Source organism: Patagioenas fasciata, chromosome 2 (assembly GCF_037038585.1).
Source record: "Patagioenas fasciata isolate bPatFas1 chromosome 2, bPatFas1.hap1, whole genome shotgun sequence".
In the NCBI taxonomy this organism is placed as follows: Eukaryota; Metazoa; Chordata; class Aves; order Columbiformes; family Columbidae; genus Patagioenas; species Patagioenas fasciata.
The window spans coordinates 137,198,919-137,223,008 of NC_092521.1; the positions used below are offsets into that span (position 1 = coordinate 137,198,919).

At 38.1% G+C, this 24,090-nt stretch overlaps 1 protein-coding gene across 24 annotated transcripts in view; it reads right to left on the reverse strand.

The window, feature by feature from the left end:
- HDAC9 (histone deacetylase 9) overlaps positions 1-24,090 on the reverse strand; it is a 466,647-nt gene that overhangs the window by 239,341 nt on the left and 203,216 nt on the right. For 2 of the 24 annotated variants that reach the window (XM_071805067.1, XM_071805068.1), the window contains one exon: positions 4,411-4,625. The exons of the other annotated variants lie outside the window; for them this stretch is intronic. In XM_071805067.1, the coding sequence (XP_071661168.1) occupies positions 4,411-4,447 (37 nt within the window). In that variant the 5' untranslated portion in view covers positions 4,448-4,625. The remainder of the gene's footprint in view (positions 1-4,410; positions 4,626-24,090) is intronic. 24 annotated transcript variants of the gene reach the window in all.

Consider the following 24,090-nt stretch of genomic DNA (forward strand, 5'->3'; position numbering starts at 1 on the left):
TAGTTGCAAACTGAGATAGAGTTGCTGAGATCTCACCACTAATTACAAGGAGGTTGACTTCAGACAGTGCCATGCTGTATTTATCACCCAGCTCTAAAAAGGTATGGAAATCAAATGCTTAATGCTGCATGACTTGGGGTCACCAGGCTGAACAACTGTAGATCCTGCAGTCCTTGAAACAAGGAGACCACAGATTCTTTGTTAGTCACGAATAACATACAGGGTTGTATGCCATCTATGATACAATCTGTGCAAATACATTTATACCGACAGCACGTTATCACAGCATAAGGTGAAGATCTCACCAGCATTATTGGGTGGGATCACCTTTTCTGTCGATGAAGCAAACTATTTCAGTGAACAGCTAACAAGAAAATCATAAGGGATCATTTGAAATCCTTTTTTTATTGCACCACCCACCTGAAATTCAGCTTATTGAAAAGTGTAATTTTTGACAGAAAATTATGCCTAGCAAGAGGATATTCAGCTTTTGATTCCTGTATGCCAGCCAAAGGACACTATGCATCCAGATACACAGTTTAATATCACAATAAATTATATTTTAAAAGATTAATAAACTTTGTCCCTCCTAACATTCAAATCCTCAATAAAACCCATTGCAACAGCTCCTTATGACTTTCATCCAATTATGGCCTTTCAGAAACATCCGAAGGCACACACAAAATCTTGCTAATTACTCAGAAATATGACTAAAGGTCCCTAACTTCCTGAATTGAGTGAAAATCCCACATAACACAGTGATCTGCTGCAGTTCAAACATCCTAAGAAAGCAACTGTGTGCAAACTACACAAAAGATCTTCAGACTTGGGTCGGTTCCTGAAAAATGGTTCCCCACATGGAACTACTCCAGAGTACAGCAGGGAAGATAGTGTTCACTCTATTATTTCTGAGATCTCAGAGCAACAATAACAATCTTCAGAGCTATCTTCTACCTTTCCCATGTGGACCTGTTGATCACCTTTCCCTCAAAAGCAAGAGCCAGACTAGATGGAAAATTAACCATTAAACCTTCCAGTCCTTTAAATAAAGCCTTCTGCTGAGATCTGACAGGGCACGTTTTCCCCATTTGTGTGTTCAGTTCCATGTTTCTGAGTTCAAAACCCTGCTACAGCCATGATATTACGCCAACCAATGCCATGCAGGCCCACAACACAAGCTTCAATGCACTGCCCATCCAGGCTTAAAACTCTGTTGGCTTTTCCAATATTGATACCGAGCTGGTGGGTACATTCAAATAGCTACCAAACTGCCCTCTGCAACCTCCCATCTGCAGAAACCATGATCACAAATTTCCCCATTATCAGTATTATGAAGACAGAGAAAAAGTAACTTACTTGCAAAGCAAAAGCCATCCCAATCTGAGAAGTATGTCTTTTTCTGAAATAAACGTTACTCGGTTCTAAGAATTCGCACAATTCACTTCCTTTGCTCTTCTTTGACAATGTCTATTTAGAAGAGATCTATTTATTCCCCAGTACATTTCACAGTTCCTGTTTCTAAATGAGAATCATATTAACAAAGCGTAGAAAGACATAAGTATGTCTCAAGAAAGCAAGACTGACTTCTATAAGGTATGCACAGTTTTGTTTCAAGGGGGGAAAAAAAAAAAAACACACAACCAAAAAAACCCACAAAAAAACCCAAACAAACAAAAAACCCCAACCAAACTAAAACCTTCAAAGATGGACATTGATGTAGTCAGACCTACTGACCCAACTATGAGCTTGCCAAAAAGGAGTAAAAGTAAAAAAGTGTTTAAGATAAAATTCATAATTTGAGATTATTGTATTGTACTATAGTTTCCAATTTACCATCCATAAATAAATATCAAAACTGACCTTCTTCAGAGAAACAGATTTGCAACTATTTCATGAAAAACTATTGTCCCTTCACCTATTAGTGTCACATCAGATTACAAGCACTTCTTCCTTCCTGTAATACAGCAGACTCCATGTTAAAGTAATTTCAAGATGATATATTGTACTTTACAAAAAAAAAAACAAAACAAAACAGGCAGACTGAAGGGAATCCACTTCCTACAAATCCACTCTGTGCATAGTTACTACTCTTGTCTTGTTATAGAAGTATTTTCTGTCCAAACTAAACCACCAATGTCCTGTTTCATACTGCAATATTTACAGCAAAAAATAAGTTAAATATAAAACATTTGAAAGAATACAGAGGACCACAGCGCAGATGGCCAAAAGAGCAAAGGAACTGCAGCAAAAGAAAATCAAATACAGCCATATTCAAGGAGATTATGCAGTGAAATGCAGTGGACTTTTTGTGTGCTTTGAACAGACACTGTGTATTTTGCATCCCTTCCATGCTCTTTATAAGCTCTTTACCACCACCTCCAGGTACAACTCTTGACTACCAAGCATTTGCTGGTACCTCCTTGCAGTGTGAAACTTTACTGGTAGGTTCACTGAACCAGGGGTACGCGTTGGCCTGGGCACGCAGAGCTGCTTTCATCCCTTCCCTGTGGTTTCCTTTTCCATGGTAGGCTACCCAATATTCCACGGCACAGTCTGAACCAGTATAAACTTCCTTGCTAAATGACTGCGGTTCCAGTCCTCACCCTGACTGTGGGCACCAGGGACTGACCACACTCTCCTGAGTACAGAAGTATCAACATGCTACTGGAGCTGGTGAGTAAAATGATTAATGTGTTGAAATACCTGTATTTGCTAGCACAGTATGTTCTTAACTGTTCTTTGGGCCTTTTGGAATCTGTAACTTGCACCACCATTGAAGAATAAAATAAAAACACAAAGCCATGAAGGTTTATTCTCAAAACACCTTTTTTTGCCATAACAGAAACTTCACCGTGTCTCTGAATACCATTAAAACGAGTAATCTACTTGAAAGTAATATAACTTGAAAAGTATCCTTAAAAGTGAAATTATTGAAATTGTTACATTTATATTTTATAAGTATACTTATAATTTTATATTCATGATAATTTTAATACTTTTTATTTTACTGTTAAAACTTCCCACAAACACAATTCAGTCAAAAGCTGCAGAAACATTGGGGTCTGCCATCATAAAACACTCAGCTATAAGGAAGAACAGCTAAAAAAAAGGTAACATCAACTTTGAAGTTTACATTTAAACCTTAGATACACACATATATAAAGAGCTGGATTAAGAAACAGAAACTGTAAGGCCATGCCAAGAGCTACAAAACAAAGAACCATTTAATCATAGAAGAAAATAATTTCTCTTATACAGTGTTCCAGTTAATGGTTAGTATGGAAACTTAAAGAAAAATGGCCCAAGTATAATAATTATTCCTAAATCTGAGATGAGCTTAAAGCTACACCTGGGGGAGCTCAGCTGCCTCATGCTGTGTGTAAGCTGCTCATCCCCTCTCCCCCAGCTCTCACAGCCTTCCCAGCCAGAACAGATCAGCTGCCACAACCCTCTCCCAGGAGAAAAGGAGGAGCTCCCTGCTCTGGTCTTGTGAAAGGAGGTGAGACACTGGCTGAAGTCACTCTGAGTAGGTGTGGTGTGAGTCTTACTGACAGTCACATAAGATATGCTCAGCGACAGCCCCGATTGTCTTAATAAACCAATATGTGTTATCAGAGCCCGTAAGAAGCAAGTGTGAGCGCTGTGTAACAAGCAGGAGCTGCGTAAGCAGCGAACGCAAGGAATTATTTCTTCAGAGATGAATATGAGTCCTACGTCCCATAGTGACTCAGTAAAACATAATCCTGTATTGAATACAATTAAGCCAATTAACACCAAATGAACACTATTTTAAAACTTGACAAGTTTGGTAGCCTTGTGCCTTGGGAACAGCCTTCATTCAGCAATGATAAAACCACTCTTACATCAGGCAGAACTCTTAGAGCATGGGAGCACCACCTGAGATCAAAAAATAGCCCATGATAACTGATGTTGACAACTCCCAGTAGTAATATCCCAGCCACTTTAGCAACTGCTCTTGCACCCTGTGAAAGACAGAGCCACCGATATGAAGCTAACAGTCTTTAGCTAGTTTCAGTCTAAGTAAAGAAAACCATCTGGCAAGAAATCTCAGCCAGCCAGCCACAGGGCTGTTAAACCGCTTTGCTGAGGTTGGCTGCCAGTGGGATTGCGTATGAGGGGCAATGGGGTGAGGAACAGGTCTGCACCGATGTTTTTGCCTCATGCTAGACAAGCCTCTGCTTCCCCCACTGAAAACACAAATTTCCCTATTTCATAGAATAATAGAATCACAGAATAGTTTGAGTTGGAAGGGACCTTCAAAGGTCACCTAGTCCAACCCCCCTGCACTGAGCAGGGACATCTTCAACTAGATCAGGTTGCTCAGAGCCCCATCCAGCCTGGCCTTGAATGTCTCCAGGGACTACCACCTCTCTGGGCAATCTGTTGTACCTCCTTTTCTTCCATTCCCCACTGAATGACTTGGCATGTGGCAGTAATGTCCTTGGTCTTCCTTTAGCTACAGTTGGGGTCCTCTCCCAGTACTTTCCTGGTTACAGCTGGCTTTATGGCACAAACACACGCGGCAAGACAGGGAAATAACTGAAATAATGTCTTCCTTCAGGATTCATAAGGGGCACAGAGTAGAAGCAGTTCCCATAACTGACCTGGAGAAGAAGGGACAGAGCATGAGTACTTGCCAGAATTTATTACAATAGGTAATGGAAAAGGAATACAAACCACTTGTGTAAAGCTGATGGCTTTAATGAACCACTGAACTATGGCAGACTTTGAAGTTTGGGTAAACTGGACTGAAATAATCCATGTCTGCCAACTGTTTATCTATACTGATGTGCTAGTTGCCATTATCCTTCTGTGACAGTTACACATCTTAAAGGACAAAGAGGTTTAATTTCTCTTCACCCTAAAGATGTAAATAAGGGTCCCAAGTAAATATCTATTGCTTTCACTTGAAATTCCTACAGATTTTGCTCACATCTTTTGGTCAATTTCAGCTGGCTGTCAAACAGAGTGCTCACTAGTACAACACTTCTCTTCGTCCAATAGCCATTTCACACTATTTTGCTAATCTATTATTCTACTGCGAGAAGCATATTTTCATAAAGCAGATAATTTCTTCAGAGAGAAAAGCTTAAATGGGTGAAAAGTCACTGAGGGAAGTCATGCATTTAACCCCATCTCATGTAAAAATGGGACTGGGTTTCAGTCAAACAGATGTACAAAGATCTGTAATTTTTTATAGCATTTACAGAGATAAAAGGCATTTGAAAGAAAATCTGTGCCTTTTATGTTAATTCCTAACCTTTTCCCTCACGGCTTTGACCCATGCTCACAGCAGAGTCCTGCTTAGAGTCGGTCTGCCAACACTTTCCAGGTTATGGCAGTCCCCTGAAGTAACTTGGCTCTGCACATTTAGAAAAGGACTGACGTGTATCACATGGCCAAAGTGGAGCCTCTTTTCTGCAGGGACAGGGCAATGGCAGCGACAAATCCAACGGCAGATGCCATGTTTATTCCCATCGAGAGAGCAACCTCCTTCACATGGACATTTTGCAACCTCAGTCTTGTATGGACATTCGTGTTTGTGCATATACAAACTAAAAACTGACTGAAAACACTAGAAATGTCCCTGCTAGTACATCTTAATATTTGGATTGATACGAATTTGTGGCCTCTGGAAGCAATCTTATGAAATGTCTGTCTGTTTTTTAAACTGTACCTTTCAATTACCAGCTTAATCTATTAACTCAATACCTCAGCAGTTTTTGTGACTATTGCATAATTCTTTAGTCAGAAATACTACAGTGCAGTGTTGTATATTCACAAGTCTTCTCTCATGCCAGTTTCTGTTCTGAAAAACCACCATATGATTTGCTTTTCAGATCATATTAATTAATCCCTCATTGGATTAAACTGCTATGGTTTTTTGTTATGCTGTTATCAAACAGCTGGGTCTTAACCAACTTCAGTGTAGTTTGTGTGCAACTTAATATCATCTCCATTACAAAACCCTTCTAAAGCTTAGAAAATGGTCTGTCACCTGAATCCTGTTATGGCATGTTTAATTTATAAGCATTTTCATCTGTAGACAGTATTTTCCCGCCACATTTGTTTGCAGTTTTGATGGCAAACTACAAATAACAGAGCCATAAGCTCTACTGTGAAAGTAGAGAACAAATATCATTTGCTCAGACAGGTATGCAAAAAAACAGTAGAAGCTATGTACAATTCACAGCACAACAGCTCTTTGTGGATAAATGATGAAAGATACGATTGCTTCCAGTGAGTAATAAGTATGCATGACAAATAGCTGTACCACTGTTTGTTTCAGGAATATACCACAAAATAGGGAGAGCTACATGGCTGTCATTTGCACGTCTGTAGCAGACTATCTCAGTGGTGTTTCTATAAATATTGTACATAAGCAGCTATAAAGACAAAGATTTAAAAATAGGTCATAGGCATTAGGAGCAGATTATACTGTACAGGTGGGAAACAATGATTTCTGGCACAAGCACAGATTATGTCTGTGTTTGACATGTGGGAAATCTCCATCAGTACAAATCAGCTGCTATCAGTGCTGAATGAACTCGTGTCATTGCAGAGCACAGCGTCAATCATTGGCACAGCTCTATCGCCCTCTGTAAGATATTTCAGTATCTCAAGGGAGTATAAAGTCAGAAAACAGAAACATTTTTAAAGTGGGTTGTGTGAATACTCCTGTGATGTGTGCAGATAATAAAATAAGACTGAATATTCCCACTCGTACTGGGAACACTGGTACTGCTTGAGAGACTACAGAGAATTATGCAGAAAAGAGAGACTTACCATTCCTAGAAAACAGAGTCATAGCTAGGACAGTTCAGGTGTACAATGCCTCTAAGACTGATTTCCCCAGGGAAACCTTGTTTATGAATGGCAAAGAGTACAGTTTGGTTGGTTGCTTTTGAGAACCCTACCTGCACAGCTTCTCCTCATCTATCTGGAGTGGGATGGGTACCAGATAGGATATGGCCACCACGTTATTCACCAAAGAATCCTAACAGCTTCTCTGATAGACACAAAATAAGAACCACCCTGGCTGCCTGCCTTCTCCTGAGATGCATCTTTTGGACACATCATTCTTCTCTCCTTGTCTTGCCAGTTAAAATAAACATGAGAAAGGAGAGTGTGGCCCCAAATCAACATCAAGAAAGCAGTCACATACTTGCCATGCTTCTTACAGGTGATACTTTCTCTAATATTTGATCAAATCTTACCGTCTTTTAAAGATCAATATATCTATTATCATTCCTCATTCCTTCTGCTTTTGCTTTCTGTCCTGCCCATAAGGCAGCAGGAAAGGGAGAGTGGAAAATGTGTCCAAACACCAGTTGCCACTATTGCAATATGTCCAGTGTGAGCATCCATAAACAGATTTACAAAGGAGAAACTGAAGCTCAAATTAAGATTGAAGTATAGTAATTCCTCTCATTTTTTTTTTTCCGGAAAGAAAATTAGAGAGAGAATATGCAGAACATCAAGAAATTAGTGTTTTGTGGAAAACCAAATCTCACACAGACTTTTAATTTACAAGCCAAATTGTTAACAAACAGTGGAAATCAGTTCAAGAATGACTGCTATACCTAAAGATACATATGCATTCACAGAAATGTCTCCCTCCCCACAGAGGAGAGGAAATATTTCCTGTATGATTTTCAGGCACTGGCCAGGACGCCACAGCCACGTTCTTTGGCAGGAAACCCTGCAGGGAAATGCAGAAACCAAAAACATTACCAGAGATCAACTGCCAGTTGAAAACTGTTGCAGAGACAATCTATTCCTTCAAAAATTTTGTTCATTCATACAGAATCCAACTGATGTGCTTTGAAAGACTCCTCCTCAACAGAATTCTCAGACATCTATAGTTCCATTTAATGCAATATATGGGTGATATATTGAGGGGGGGCGGGGAGGAGTGGCTATTGCTGCTAAGTATTCAATTCTGCTAATCACCTTAACTTTTTAACTTTTTATTTCTTAAGAAGTGAACTGGTCTACAGAATTTAAGAGAAAGTGTTAATCAACTGCACAGACATTTAAATAGAATATGATTATTAAATTAGATACAAAATTGGCACTAACTTCAAGCAGACACTCAAAAATAGGAAAAGTAGTTTTATGACTGTCACTCTACATCAAATATTGCATCACAGATGCATGTTATTTTCCACAGGGCTTTTTCCTCTCAACCATTCTCCAGCTCGCCGCCACATTCCCTGCACTCAGCTTCCAATTCTCAGTTCCCAGCCATCAAGACAAGCACCATGTTCCAGTTTATCCTGTCAGGTTTTTCTCTTTCCTACCCAAGGAAAGCAGGAAAAGTAACAGAGCACAGGAATAACAGATGTACCCTTGGTACTTGGATCCAGGTTCAGATTCAGCTGATGGCAGCCAAGAACTAAAACAGATGAGCTCTGAAATGGAGCACAATCACTGCAGATGAAATCTTCAGGCTGTCTACACAGTGCTACAACTTTTACAACACAGAAACTGTGGTTTTACCAAAGGAATTATATTGGCCAGATGTTTAAAAAAAAAAAAATGTAAATAAAATCAATTTTTCTAGTATGACAGTACTTTTCCCTGCCATGACAAATTCCAAAATTTTCGCTCCTGAATGTGTACACACCACACGCTCCAAAAGATCAGCAGAAATTTTAATGTGCTATATGAGCCACAGCAGCAAAGCAGGTAAAACGGGAATTATTTGTTGTAAGTTCAACATACCCGTAGTTGAGTAAAACAATCATTCAGCCTCAGGAACCCAACACCCATGAGACTAAGAGCAAAACCCCACTGACTGCCAATGACCAAGTAGGCCTGACATTAGACTTTCCATTAGACTTTCTGTGTTGTCTTTTTTTTAAGTTTTATTACATATGATTGAAATTCATCAGAAATCCTCACAAAACTCATAGTCTTTGAAACGCTACTCACCCTCATAAACTTCATCTAGAAAGGAAAAACCTGGTGAGATCAACCATTACCAGTCCTCTGTACTATAGGCAAAGAAGCAGAGGCCACACATCCATGAACACTGAGTTTAGAAATTGGGGAGCAAATTCTGACTAAAGTGAATATAAAATCTCACATGTACTTCAACAAGGATTAATTTTACACACACCTTTAAGAACTCAACAATTTTTCAAGTTTATATCATTATCCATGGCCCTGTCTTCTTCTGATTGAAGTCAACTGCAGAATTTACCTTAATTTTTATTTCAACAGTCAAATGGAGGAATAATTTCATAATTTGGGACGGAAGGTGATTTTCTACTGAGACAGAATTCTCTGAGCTATGAGTAATTACTTCATGCAATTACATGTCCTATAATTTCCAGCGCACTTAAATGTATTGAAGCAGAATGCAAATAAGATTTCATATTTTTTTCTCTTCTCCTTTTTCAAATACAGGGGTTTTGTGGGGTTTGTTTGTTTGTTTTTTAAGTCTTTTGATCTGAAAGAAAAAAGATAAAACATTAAAGTGTTGGAAAACCCTTATAGATTGGTTTATGCTTCCCCTGCCAATGTACTATTACCAGCCTCTAGTAGATACTCATCATAATTTATTTAGTTCTATGCTTATCTTTGGTTTGTACTATTCCTGAATAATGAGTCTTTGACTAAGCAGATGATCTGAAAACATGGAACAGAGTACAAGAACTTGGAAGGCTCAGAATAACTGAGCGGGGGATATAATTCAGATGTCACAGAACTTCCAGTTTGGCAATGATCCAGTTTACAAACACATTTCATCAAATTCAGTGAAATCCCTTCACTGAGGGAAATTAATGGTGCAGGAGGGTGAGATGAGAACACCCAAGAAATATATTTGAGTGTTTTTTCAGAATTGGCAATTGGTATATGGAGATAGATGTGTTTAATCTAGATGAAAGTCTAATTTGCATGATTCCTTAAAGTATACATTAATTTATTCCTTCAGGTAAATCTTTGACACTGGTTAATACATATATACATATACATACATACATACATATATATATATATATATATATATATATATATTCCAGTGGGATACAGAGAAACAATCCACTATGTTTAAAATCTCAATGTATATTCTCCCTTAACATTTTATTTAACTTGGAACTAATTTAAAATGTAATTAAATCTTTCAAAGATCTTCAGCTGAAAAACCAAGGGTTTTTTTCCTAAAGCAAACATTAACACTACAAAAAATACAAAGGAGATGGACCCTATTGGTAACACAGTTGAAGCAATTCATGGAATCCCTGTGGATATAAGAGTTGATATATGGCATTAAGTTATGAAATCTTCTCACTCACAATCTTGTTTCTAAGAATGAAACATTTGGCAACTTATGATGCCAGAGTTCTCATTTTTTCTAGTGAGAATTTAGCTGGCACGTATCTTTGAATGTAGCCTTTATCAGATGAAACTTGAAAGTTCACAGCATGAGTGCTTTTCATCACAAAATGTCGACAGTAAGTGGTTGCATTTTCAGCAGATATGGGTAATCCCTTCCTCCTCCTACTGTAAGCCCTGCACTTTTGAAAAACAGCGATCTAGTGAAAAGCAGAATTTGGGGGAGCCCTTTACTCTTCAATCCAGTAAAATCCACTGAACACTATTGTTTTAGTTGGAATGAGTATCTTATAGACAAAATATATGTGGGGGAGTTTCCCTACCCAGGAGACAGTGTTAATTCTCCCTCATGATACTATGCTTGGAATTTATCCTAAAATTTATCCTAAGCAAAATTATTTTAAATTTAGTCATATTAACCTGTTTTAATAGCAATTTTAAGTATTTTACCTTTCCTGATACAGAGTTAATTTGATCTTGGCTCATTCTTCCCTGGAGTGAAACCCTACCTTACTCAGTTACTGAACACACAGAAAATTTACTGCGTATTTATCATGTGTCTGAACTAATGACATCAGTGAATATTTAGTTGCCTAGAACCAGATGACAGGGTAGCTCTGCTGACTGAAATGGAAACTTTGCCAATCTGTGCCACCTTTAACATTTTGCTAGAAAAACAAACTGGAATCCACAATCCCTCCACTTTCCGGCACTGTTAAATGGATTGTGAAACCATTAGTGTTGGTGCATGGTTTCCTAACAATATGAAATAAATTCAAATCTCGGGTGTTACACTCCTCTTTTTCAGTTTGACTGTCTGCCAGCCTGCCCTCGGCTTTCTGAATCCAGACTTCTCCTTTTAATTTGGAACCCCTGGGGTGTATTGACCAAGGGAAATACATCTTTCATGTCTTCCATATATACATTTACCACTAGCAAACACAACTAAATAATGAAAAAATACTTCTGTCACCTTCTTATTAAAGCTACATCACAGTCCAACACCATCATACCTAGTACACTAAGTATTAATGCCACTTTTGTCAAGGAACCTTGTTTTAATATCACTCTTGATTTGTAAAGGGACAGGGTCCCCCTGAATCTAAAATTTGGAGATGCTTTCAAAGAGATTTTGAAAAGTCACTGAAAGTCAAATCCAGCCACAGGTTCTCTGTGCATATCACCTATGCTTCATTAAGTCTCCTCACCTCTACTGCACATGGGGAGTAAATAACTGTGCATGTAGATGGGATATGCAGATTGATTACTAAAATGGAGACTGTGTAAATAATATGGCTGAGATGACATTGCCATCCTCTAAGTCTCATTGAGGTAAATCCCAGCCATTTAATTCTTCAGGAATTTGGCCTTGTAAGACCGTGCAACCTGAGATGATCAAATCCAGTGTACACAGAAATGTAGTGAAGTTCAGACTTCTTGATGATTCTAGATATTCTAACAATGTCAAAATATATCAGCTACTCCTTTCATTCATTTGCCTTTGTCTTTTATTGAGACCTCAGTAGTTACTTCGCTCGACTGACACATTACAGCTTGAAGACCTATGGTAGTTGAGAGAAGCAAGGAACATGGTATTTCCTATGACCTCCGCTGGCTTGCCTGTAAAGAGGTCCAGCTGAGTCAGACTGCAGAAGGTAAATAGTAAGTTAATCACCATGCTCATTCAAATCTCTTAGGTCAATTATTTTTATGTCATATTCTTCTATCTCAAATTTTTATGTGCCAACTGCAGGTTCTGGATTTTCTTCCAAGGACACTGGGAAGTCATGTCACAGAGATTAATAACAAGGACAATGTATTCTGGTTGGCATCAAAATCCACATGAATTTAAAACTGGTGCTCTAGAGATGAAGATCTCAAGATTATTAGCAATCCCCTGAGCTAACCATGCATTACTCTATAATGAATTTGCTAATTTTGCCTAAAACCCATTTGCGTTGATCACTTTTTCACTGTTTTCAGCAGAGTGCTTTACATTGTAAGCAACCTCTTCTACCAAAATTCTTCTAGGATGTCTTACTGACTAGACAGAACATCTGTATAAATTCAGTCAAAGTCTTTGCATTAGCTATGATCTTAAACTGCTGACTAGCAGAGATCCCATTGCTTTCCTTTGAGAGTGCTATATGCAGGGTAGCTCTTGAAGTTCTATTTAGTGTCCTTTCTTTTAAGCTATGTAGGCTCTTCCTATCCTTTGTACTACAAATAGGACAGATACAGTTAATTGAAGGCATCCCTGCTCCTGAATTTAGCCTGCTAGTCTGGTAGTCTGAAACTTCAGAAGAAGTTCCTACAACACAAAACGAAAGGCTACTTTAATTTACCCTGACCCCGTTAGACACCACAACTTTTTGATAGAAAGAATTTTTTTGATACTGTAGGAAGAGACAGTTTTACCCTTCCAGCAATATGCTTCTAGTGCTCACATCAAGCAGAAGCTGCATATCCTGCTGGTGTACAAACACCAGCACACAGGAGTCCTGTCAGGTTAAAAAAAAAAACCCAAACCAACAAACAACTAGTAGAAAAAGTTTGATTTACCGAAGTGAGACTTTTGACTCACTCACATCAACAGAGACAGAATACAGTAGAATTTGGGGAAGGTTTTAAAAACATTTAGTCACTTAAGAAAGACCTTAGATGCCCATTGTCAGCTATTGGCCATCCAGGTGCTTTTGAGAATCTTAAGTTCCTTCATGCACAAGTTCCTTCATGCCTAAACAATTTTGAAATGTGGATCCTAAGTAACAGAGAAACTACAGAGTTTAAATGCTATTTTACCTCAATAAGATCAGCTGCTCACTTGCCAATACATCTACAGGAGTCATTCCTATAACCCTCCATTTCCATTGGGACTGTTAAAGGGTGGTACAGGTACAGTGGGTACTCAGATTATAGTGAAAACATACATGCACAAGCCTAGTTCTGAAACTGAAAACATGTCAGCAGTTCCTTTGCTACTGTTTCATTTATGTGTCGTCATTATTTACCAGATTGAACTACGCTATCATATATGCTTTATTCCCTCTTGAGCAAACAGGAGTTAGTGCTAGTGAACCTGCTAGTATACATAAGTGATCAAAAAACCTAAAAAGCTGCAGAAGCAAAATAAATTTACCTTGTGAAGCTTGATACTAATTTTCTTGAAAAGTGTACTTCAATACTACTTGTAAGTACTTCAATACGTTTTTAAGTAGGAGGGCATTCAGAAGCCTGTGATTTTGGTAACACTGTTTCCATTTTAAACTCTACCCTATTTAGAATTTCCATTGCTGTAATGTTTTGCTCTTAAATAAGACTGAGTTTAGAGGTCTTGACCCCATTTTCTCAATTGCTTTTGCTAATTTAACAGTAAAGGTTTTGAGGTTGAGACTGGAAATACCTAGCTGTTTTATGAGTCTGGATTATTTTCTTTTGCTCCTATCATTTAATACGGTTGTGTTTCTGTAAATGTTTTTTTTCCAGGTCATTAAACTGTAAAGTGCAGTGGTGGCTTTCCGTAATTGGGGGATACTATGGGACAAATTATAAATGACCAAGTTGTTTCATTTAGAAATACACTTTGTCTGAATTACGATTAATTACTTCCCACATAAAATTTCCTAAGAATTATATATATGTACACAACATCTGTATGGGGGAGTCTGAGAAAGGCTGATGTATTTGAGCTTTTTTATTGAAACAGACCTCAAAAATGTTTTATCTTGAACACCGAGGGGTCCTTTCCAAAGCAAGCTTGCACCTGCAGTGGCAAGCGGTGGAAATTTTTGAGAGAAGAGGGGAAAACCAACCACCTACAGCACATCACAAGAAGATGACAGCAGAGCTACGCTCTTTTTCTCTAGGTAGCACACAAAATTGGGTCCCAGTTCAAGGACTTCAGAAAAATAAGTCTCTAGTCAGTTACCTCACTCTACCCAGTGAGGTGCAGAGGAAGGGTTTCTAATTAAGGGCTCTCATCAGGGCCCCTGATTTCAGAAGAAATACATACACAGTTCAGTGAGTTATTCTCTGCTTTCTGGAGAACCAGCTACACGTAGCTGCACAACGCCTTGAATGTAAGCTGGGGAAATTTGTTGTCTGTTGCCTTCTGATCTTGCAGTGTTGGCCTTGGATGTCTCAGGCTGAGGGAAGGTGGCCCCAGGAACCCACCAAAGCAAAGCCAATCAAGACACTCCAGAAAATTTCCAACTGTGCCATGACACGGGGGTGGGAATGTTTTGTTTTAATGAGGGCTGAATATTAGTCACATCCTTGCATGTTGTTCAACACTGTGCATACTGTTGATAAAACAGGATGATTACTGCACTAAAAGGACATTCACAGAAAAATTAGCACAGATGGGGTGAAATTATAAATATGTTGTGTGGACATCTGTGTCATTTATACAGAAAAACCTAAAATGAGTGATAATTATCCACATTTAGTGGAGCACATGAGGAAAGCTTATTCACTGTATAAATAATACAGCATGCTTTTGGCCCCTCTCCAGCAAAACTATATAGGCAACAAACCTTTAGGTTCACACTGGATATTGATTCATACATAGGCACGAAGCAGCACTACCTTTCTCTCATGGTGAATCTATAAGAAGAACAGTATCACTTGACCAGTTTGCTGGCTTGCTTCTCTGTATTACATAAATCTATAAACTCAATATACAAACAACAAAGCCTTTAAATATTACTAGCAATTTGTAAAGATTTACAAAAATTATAGCATGCAAAAACAAAGTCTAGAGAAGAGCTGAAGGACCTTTAATAACATCAAGCCCAAACTATCTTAATTCCAAAATATACACTGTTTTTCCCTTCACTAGTGATGCACTCAAATCTGCTTTTTTTTATGAGGATGGCCATGTTTTCTTCTAGTGTTATTTATTTTCTTGAAGTGTTTTCTGTTGCTGTAAAATTACATAATACTCAGAAGATGATAGAAAGACTTCCCTAGGACTTTTAAATTACTGTCTATCATGGACTGCTTTTGAATGTACTTTCAGTCACAGGCATTTTATTTATCCTTTAGGGTGATGTATCCTTGGAGTACAATTGTTTATTTCAGAAATGGCAATAAGAAAAAATAAGAGGTGGAGTCAATTTCAAACATAGTCTTCTCTCCAAAGACAAAAGTTTTCCTCTGGATGCTGTGTGGCATCCATTATATTTAAAATGGCTTGCTCTTCTCTAATTGGATTCCAGATGATTATTTTTGCCAAAAACAAAGGTTTTCTATGTTCTTAAAATAATTAGGCCTGATTGCAAATCAAATTATCCAATTTCAAAGGCTTGTTTCCCTCTCAGAAATGTCTATTACAGACAGACTACAGATGACTAAGCCTTGTGTCATCCCGTGGCTTTATTAGGAGAATGTTCTAAGTCCTTTACTTTCTCTATAATCAGAACTGTAATTTCTTTAGGTTATTTTAAGACCAAGCTACAGCTAAAGCAGGAAACTCAATTTTATTCTGAGCTCCAGACATGTCGACACAGCAAAGCAGGGCTCCAGTTTTATAGGCTATCTTCTTACATAAAGCCTAACACCAGTATTAAATTCAAGTTCTCTACCAGATGGACCATGCTGACTACTATCAGATAGCTCTCTATTCATGGAATGAAGAGTGGCACAAATGTTTGTTTTGATAATCTGTTTATAAGCTACCCTTGTAGAAAGAATATAGGCTCAGTATGGCCACTTCCTTCTTCATTCATTTCTAAATGAATAAGGAAAGTAATCCTGTACCCAAATGAGGGAGAAGAGATAACACAGCAGCAGAGATATGCCCTCAAACTACCTAACAGCAAGCTCAGAGCATGTGTTTCCATTTAGCTCTTCAGCTTTGGTATTGGCATTTGTTTCAGTAAAATTCCAGTAAGTTATAAAATTCTACAGCGGCAGACTATCTAGTTCTAATTCTGCTAAGACACTTAATCGTGATGCAAGCTGTTATACTAATAGCATAAAGAAGGTGCAAACACCCTTCACAACCATCTGCCTTTAAAACGTAAAAAAAAAAAGTCTAACAAAAGCTTGGAAAAGACATACAATGAACTTTAGAAAACTAACGTGTGATGAAATGTAAAGCAAATTAGCAGCGACACTGCAGCCATGAGGTTTTCTCGAGGCTGTGGAAAAAATAGAACATGGTTAGTACTCTACTACTTTTCAACAGCCTAAAGTGGGCCTCACAGCTAAAATGTCATTTCACATTTGATTTTCTATTGCCAGGATATAACTTAATTAACTCTTTTTTGCCAGCTTGCTGTTTGTAGCTCAATAGAATATCATTGCTGCTGTTCTTTAATGTCTTCGCATCCTCCTCAAAAGAGCTTGATGTTGCTCACAGTATTAATCAGTTACCTCCACCTACACCACATGACTTTCTGCACTGTTCCTTTCTCGCTGCTCCCCCTTCTCATTTTTTTCTACAAATGAAACCTATCTGTTAACTCTTGTTTCGTCTTTTCTCCTTTGATGTGTTTCATGTTCCCCTTCCATTCTGCATTGCGTACCAAGAGGTACACAGAAAGGAACTGAATGTGAAAGGGAGAGAAAGAACAAAACAGAGCTTCTTTCTCTCTGTATCACTTGCCCTTCCTTTGCAGCTCAGAAGTTGCAGGTATGATAAGGAATGATGACGGTAGTTCACATCATGAATTTAAAATTGGTGCAGACATTTTAAATACTTCCTTTAAAACTACGAAGATCAGGGACATAAGAAAACGAAAAATATTATATCTAATGAGATGGGGTATAAAGGTATGAATACATTCCCCAAGTCATGAATGACTCCAGCTCCAGCTTACAAAAAAGATCTACAACACTGTGATAGTTTTATTTTAAAAAAGTAGCATGCTCCAAAAATGAAGCTGATGTATGTAAAGCTATATATCCTTTAAAAGACAGTCCAAGTGTCAGGAAGACACTTTAGTATATGGACTGAAAAATTGCTTATTTCTGCGTGTAAATTAGATGTAGACTTAGATATTATACTGATTCCAGACTTGTTATCTGCAACAGTCATTCTTGTGTTACTCTCATTACAGAAATCTCTGTGTCATTGCAAACATTTTAACGATAAACAAGCATAAAGAGTGGGCCAAGGCTCTTCCACATGCCAGTAAATTATATACTTGGTTAATCAGAGGATTTATTTTCACTACATTTGGTTAATGTTTTTAGTAGGTGAGCACAGAATTTAGAGGAGTGATTTTAATCTGGTAATTTCAGTGCATGTCTCATCTTAATTCAGAAAGCAAAGCAGCTCTGAACAGCAACCGCAACAGACAAACTGTGGCTATTAAATCAAATGGATTTGTCATCCCTGACCCAAGAATTATCAATAAGAAGCACTTCACTTAGTTTTGCACAAACTCAAGCCCATTCAAACAGGTATATTCCTGACTCTAGGTAAGCCATGTATAAGGCCAAAGCTTTGATGTTCTGCATGAGAAGATAATTGCTGAAGGCAATGAGAAATTGGTCTTGCTTCCTAGAAAGAAATTAAGGAGACAAGCAGAAGTATTTAAAAAGAAACAGCTAGGCAAAATCAGAATGCACCTCTCTTTAACCTTACTCCTCCTTAACACATTAACATTTATACATCCAAGACTAAATGTACCTGGTGTACTGACTGTGAGAAAGCCTGATTTCACCAGAGCACTTGGAGAGAGACGCAGGGCGAGGTGTCAGCTCGGCATGTCCTATGGAAGCCCGGCAGCGCTCCCCACTCAGCTCTGCCTTGCTGCAAAATCACTGCAGAGCATCACAGGAAGATCTCAGTAGGGTTCAACTCATATTAATTAGGGGTTCTAAGAGGTACAAACAGCATCTATTATACATCTTTACAATGCAGACAACTGCCAATTAATTTACTAAAGAAAGAAAAAAATTCTCCTGCTGGTCAGAACTGCACATACAGTGAAACACTGCTCCCTAGTTCTCCTGACTATGAGTGACATGAACCACATATGGTTATGAACACAGCCAGGCTTACACTGAAAACCAAGTTGATTAATTGGAGAGAGGCTGACAGTAAATCATTTCCTCGTGCCTGTTTGGAAGTTTTCACCAAAGACTCCCAGGAGAAACATTACAGCTTCCTCCCCCTCCTTTCCTCCCTTCTTTATCCGTCCCCCTTCAGCACTGCCCTGTTCAGTACATCTCTGTTCAGGTGGTTATTGGAGTCAGCCAGCAAGATACTATGCTAAGTTGCTGCTTTTCCTTCTTATCTTAACTTTGGAAGCCACCAAGAAGTGCCACTGAGAGACTGGAATTCTGTAATTTCCAGGTTTTTGTAGAAATATTCAGAGATACAGTGGTCACTACAAAAACACCAGAAAGGGCAGCTCTTGTTATCCTGAGGTAGCAGGTTTAGAATAAGCCTGTGGTCACTGTAATCAAAGCGCAAACTGTTCCCCAAACTGCATATCACACTAAATGCTTTCTCTCCTTTATGCAAGCTCTGGGTGTTCCCTAGAACAAGTGTATGACTTATAAACGCTCGGGCCAGTAGCTAATTCTCACATACCCCAAGATCCCTATTTTGGAATCTTCATAAGCTTGAAGAACTTTTTTTAGGTGTGTTTTTTTGCTATTGGCAGCTAATTATGAATTCAAAGGTAAAATATCCATAGACATCTTGATAACACATCCAAAGTTAATCTAAAACAATGGAAAACATGCAAATGAATACAGTGGGATGCTTTTGTTTCCAGGATTTTTCTCAAATTGTAATGGTGAATCAGCAAAACAACAGCTTGCATGTTATAGAAAAGCCACTGGAAACAAAGAACCACTAAAGATAGTTCACAAGAACGGATAGTATTTCTTAGAAATATTATATTATGCACTTATTTTGTATCAAGTCACTCACTCTCAGCAATTCTTCAGCTAAACAGGCTTCAGCAAAATTCAAATGAATGATATGTGGGAAGAAAATGTTATGACTCTGATAAATCATATATAACATTTTCACAAAGCAGGGCAGAAGGCTCAGTTAATTATTCCTTGCCTGTAGTGAAGCTCACTTTACTCTGAATAATGATAAATCATCTTCTGCCTCACAAAAACGTTTGGATTTTTAAAGATGAATAAGACAAATTAAACATTTTTATATTAACTATTTTAATAGAACCCCACTCAGACTGCAACATTAAGCCCCCAAACTCTTCCTTAAATAACAGTACTATGTAAATTCAGCATACTGAAATCTCAAGTCCTTGTCTGTTTAATGAGGGCATCATGAATTCATAGATATTTGGTATGTTGGTATTTTAAACGCTCTGTGCTCTACTTCCCATCCATAACCCAGCTACAACCGCCTCCCGTGTTTCACAAAAGGCGTTGTGTGACTATATTAATATTTAGGAAAGATGCAAAAGGTGAGCTCATATAGAAATTAATAAATTTCACATACTGAGTAGGGTACCAATAGCGTGAAGTTAATAATACCTGCAGTCAGGCATGGAAAAAAGTTACAGAAACATTTTCATCTTTCATCCACTCTAGACATAGATAAGGTAGAAGTCCTATAAGAAGAAAACAGGATGTGATTACACAGTTCCTATTCGTACCGGCTTCCTGTACTTTTGTACCTTCCCAGGTTCTCCATTCACTCTTTGCTGCTTCCATCCCAGCTGCTCCTGGCTCCTATCATTCACCCAGTCCCATCCTTCCTACCATCTCCTGGATTCTCAGTAGACCTCAACCAGACCCAGTTTCCTTGGCCAACCAGTCGGTTCTCCCAGTTTTCTTTTACCCCTTCTCTCCCTTACGCTTCCAGTTGCCAACTGGCCTTTGATCAAAGTCTATGCCTTCCCAGGCTTGGTGCTGGAGGTGGAGGGGTCTGCAAGACCGCTGAGGATAAGCCAGGCTCCTCATTTCAATTCAGGCACCTGGAATTGCACCAGGTGCCCTGCCCTGAAAAACACGACTGACAAGAATACGACGTGCTGATTGAAGACAGAATACCTTGACATTTTCTTAGCAACACAATAGTAAAAGTTGATCTGCAATTTAAATTTGGCCAACAATAATAGGTTTGCACAGAGAAAGTGAAAAGTCATCTTTCAGCCACAAATATCACATGTCAAGTTCCTGATCTAAAGCACAGAAAGCACCAGAGTTTCGTGCTCTAGAATAAGGCAGACAGATGGAACTTTTCAAGGACAAAATAGTTTATTTTTGTGTAGCTCCTGTTTCAAAAATGGTTGAAATGTCCTGGCCAAAAATAATGGGGGGGGAGAAAAAAGAAGCCACATTTTAGCAGACAGCTGAATGGCACCTTCACAAGTCTCACAAATACTGAGTGTCATTTCCTTCTAAACCATAAATATTAGTAGCACATTACACTAGTATAAAAATCTCAAAGATAAACTTGTTCACAAGTAAGCTGCATCATTTTTGACAATGACAATTGTGTTCTATTCTGGTACAAAAATGTGGTTTTAACAAACAATAAAAAAACAATACACTGATAAGGTGTATGGTAAGAATGAAATAGTTATTGGCAATAAAAGACTTACTAGTTCTTTCCTGTTAACTGATTGCTAAAAATAAAGGGTAGCATACAACTTATGGGACTTAATACTCGTTCCACCTTGCGATCCTAAAATGCATTTTCCCTTGCCTGTTGAAAAGCTTGGGTAATACAATTCCAGGTAACTGACAATTAGTCTAGTCAGTGTAAGGTCTCATATAAACTACTGAGTTCTATTGTCTCCTGAACACTCAAATAATTTCACCAAGTTCTTTGTAAACACGAAACCAGAAATTCTTTTCCCTTTCTGCCAAAGGTACTTCCCCAAAATATTTGGTACATAAGGAACATAGTTTTTAAAAAGCACATTCAAAGGCTGCAATCAAGTTATGATAATGAACATCCAACCAAGTCAGCAATGCCACTAGACAAAAGTCCTTATTAATTTGAAATCTTAAATACTTATGACCACGCAAAACTTTTCAATCTGCTAAGTCAAAAATCTGGTGACATTTATTATGACAGCAGAAAGCATGGGACTTCATCATTTTACCTTAGCAATTGTAATAATTCTTAGAAAGTAATCATTAAAAAAAATGATTACAGTCTTTTAATTTCACCTAACTCCTTAAACATAAGGAATTTTCTTGACCTGAAGTTCTCAGAATCTGTCAACAAAAGGTTTTCTGTATAGTGGATTTATGGAGTGAGGTCCATGTACAATACATACCATTTCGGATTGATGAAGAATTTATGTGTCTCTAAACATCAGAGCTTTAAACATAGAGTACTGTTCTTCTTGGATCAGAACCAGAATATTCAACAGCTTGTTGGAGAAAGTCCACACAGTCCTAAATAGGCATAACACATTATTTCCATCTGTACTTATCAATAATTTATTTCCAGACTTGGAAAACTGAATAAACTATGGCACTTTCCCCACAATGACCTTTGTACATATCCTGGGGCTCTCACCAATGGTGCAATCACAGTGCAGCAATAAAACAGGGACAACAGCTTCCATTTTCGCCTCTGCCTCCTCACAGCAAAGCGGCTTCAGCAGTAGGGAGCTCAGCATAGCCGAACCGCCTATATAATTTTCTCACTTCTCAAGCAACAACAGCGACAATGTAGGCACAGGTGCCAGAATAAATGTGTAAGAATAAGTAGTTTTGCAGAGGCTTCAGGCTCAGCTGTGCATGGCAGTCCTGGGGCCTCTGTTCTAAAAATAAAATAGTTCCTGAAAGATGGAAGAACATCAGCACGTGATTTTGTTCTTTCTGTAATTAGTAAGAATTATGCTTAATTTATGCTTCCCTTTTCAAGTTCATGAAAGTATGTAAGCCTTCACACATGCACAACATTTGCTTTTGGCCTAAGTACAAGCAAATGAAATTTCAAATCAGAGGGCAACTTTTTCTAAATATTTTTCCATATATAATAGCAACCAATTGAAAGAAAATGGCAATTTAATCCCAGACTTTACCAGCTGGCATCAGACATAAATTGAGATAAATAACTTTGGAACAGCAACACATTTTTAGATTTTGGAAAAGTGGGATATAATTGTGAACAACTGATCAACATTTTGCATTTTCAGAACACAAAGTCACAACATGAAGTGGACAGGAACTGGCACCCAGCTACCAGACAGACAGTTTTTCTATACATTTTATCTAGTAAGCAAATACGCCTTAAGGAACCCTGCAGGAAAGTGACTGTTACCAGCATAAATGAGAGCTGTTCCTACTTTGTGATAAATTATCCAAGTAATTTGAATCAATTCTAAAATCTTCATAGACAAAATGCATTTTTTTCCAATTATAAGTTATTTTCTAAAGTATTTGGATTTTCTTATTTAGTGAATTTCGCCCCTCACAAGGACAGAGTTCACCACACCAAGGGACTTGGAGTCCAAGTGTTCCACAGGTGTTGTGATTAAATCCACAGCTTCACATGAATTGAGAAAGAACAAGGGGAAAATGCCAAAATAAATAAAAATTAAGAAAAAAGTTGACTCATTATTTAACTTTGGAAAAGGTCAATATCAAACAAGGATACTGTCAGTCAAGAAGGTGAAATAAATAGCGATAAGGACTTTACAGTACAAGACAGATGCCTCTTGGCAAAAAAAATATATTAAAGTTTTTATGGACAGCTCATTCAAAATAAAACAAACATTACATACTGAAATGTGCCACCATGCCTGCCAAATAACAAGACTTTTAATTTTAGTGCCATTTGCACTCATTGGAAATTTGATGGGAATTTGCTTTTTTTTTTTAATTCTTTGACCTAAAAATTTGTAGCAAACACGCAAGTGCCATCTTAGTGATTTTGGGACATTAACAGTTATTTTTCTTAATTGAATTTAGTAAATGCTAATTTTTCAGCATATCCCAAGGTTCTTTATTTTTTTTTAATGCATAGGGGCCTTATAACTAACATAAACAAATTTTACACATCCTTCAGGCCAAAGAATCCCAATCCAGCCACATTATTAACACTTTCATCTTCCTTCATGATGGGACGAGTACATTTGTGTGTACAAGGATCACTGTGTAGCTACTATGATGACCCAAGAGCCTTGAGTTTTTCCACTAGTGTAAAGCAGTGCAATTCAGCAAACTCCAAAAGGCACCAGCAAGCTCTGCTGTATACTGTGTGGATCATCCTGAAAAGAAACCCATGAGAAATACTGTTTATTGTACATGAGATACAACCTTCCCAACTTAGAGCAAAAGTGACTCACAGATGAGAAGGGAAAAGATCATAGCAAGCTCCATGAAGAAAGAAAAATTAAGAAATACTATGCTTTATACAGGCTTCAAACATACAGCTCTATGCTAGTTTCCATAAATCAAACCAGATCTTTTATTTCCTATCAGTCTCATCTCTAAAAGGCCAAAGCCTTCCCAAAGTGCATTTGTTTCATGTGTGTGAAATTATCAGTACCCAGAAAGCTGTGAATATTTGGACACCATCACGTAAGACCTGAAGACCACAGGATGAAATAAGGCAAATTAGTCGAGGAGGCAGCCAGTGCCTGCTCCGCCAGGAGAGACAACATGCAATTACCATGGATTTCCAAGGCTACAACAAGCACTCTCCTAAAAACTTATCTCAAATCCAGGAGGACCAGAGGTATCCAATCTACCTAACAGCACCATGCCACCAGAGTCACCTTGCACAAGGGGCACTTGATGTTTCAAAGGGTGGCCACTGTG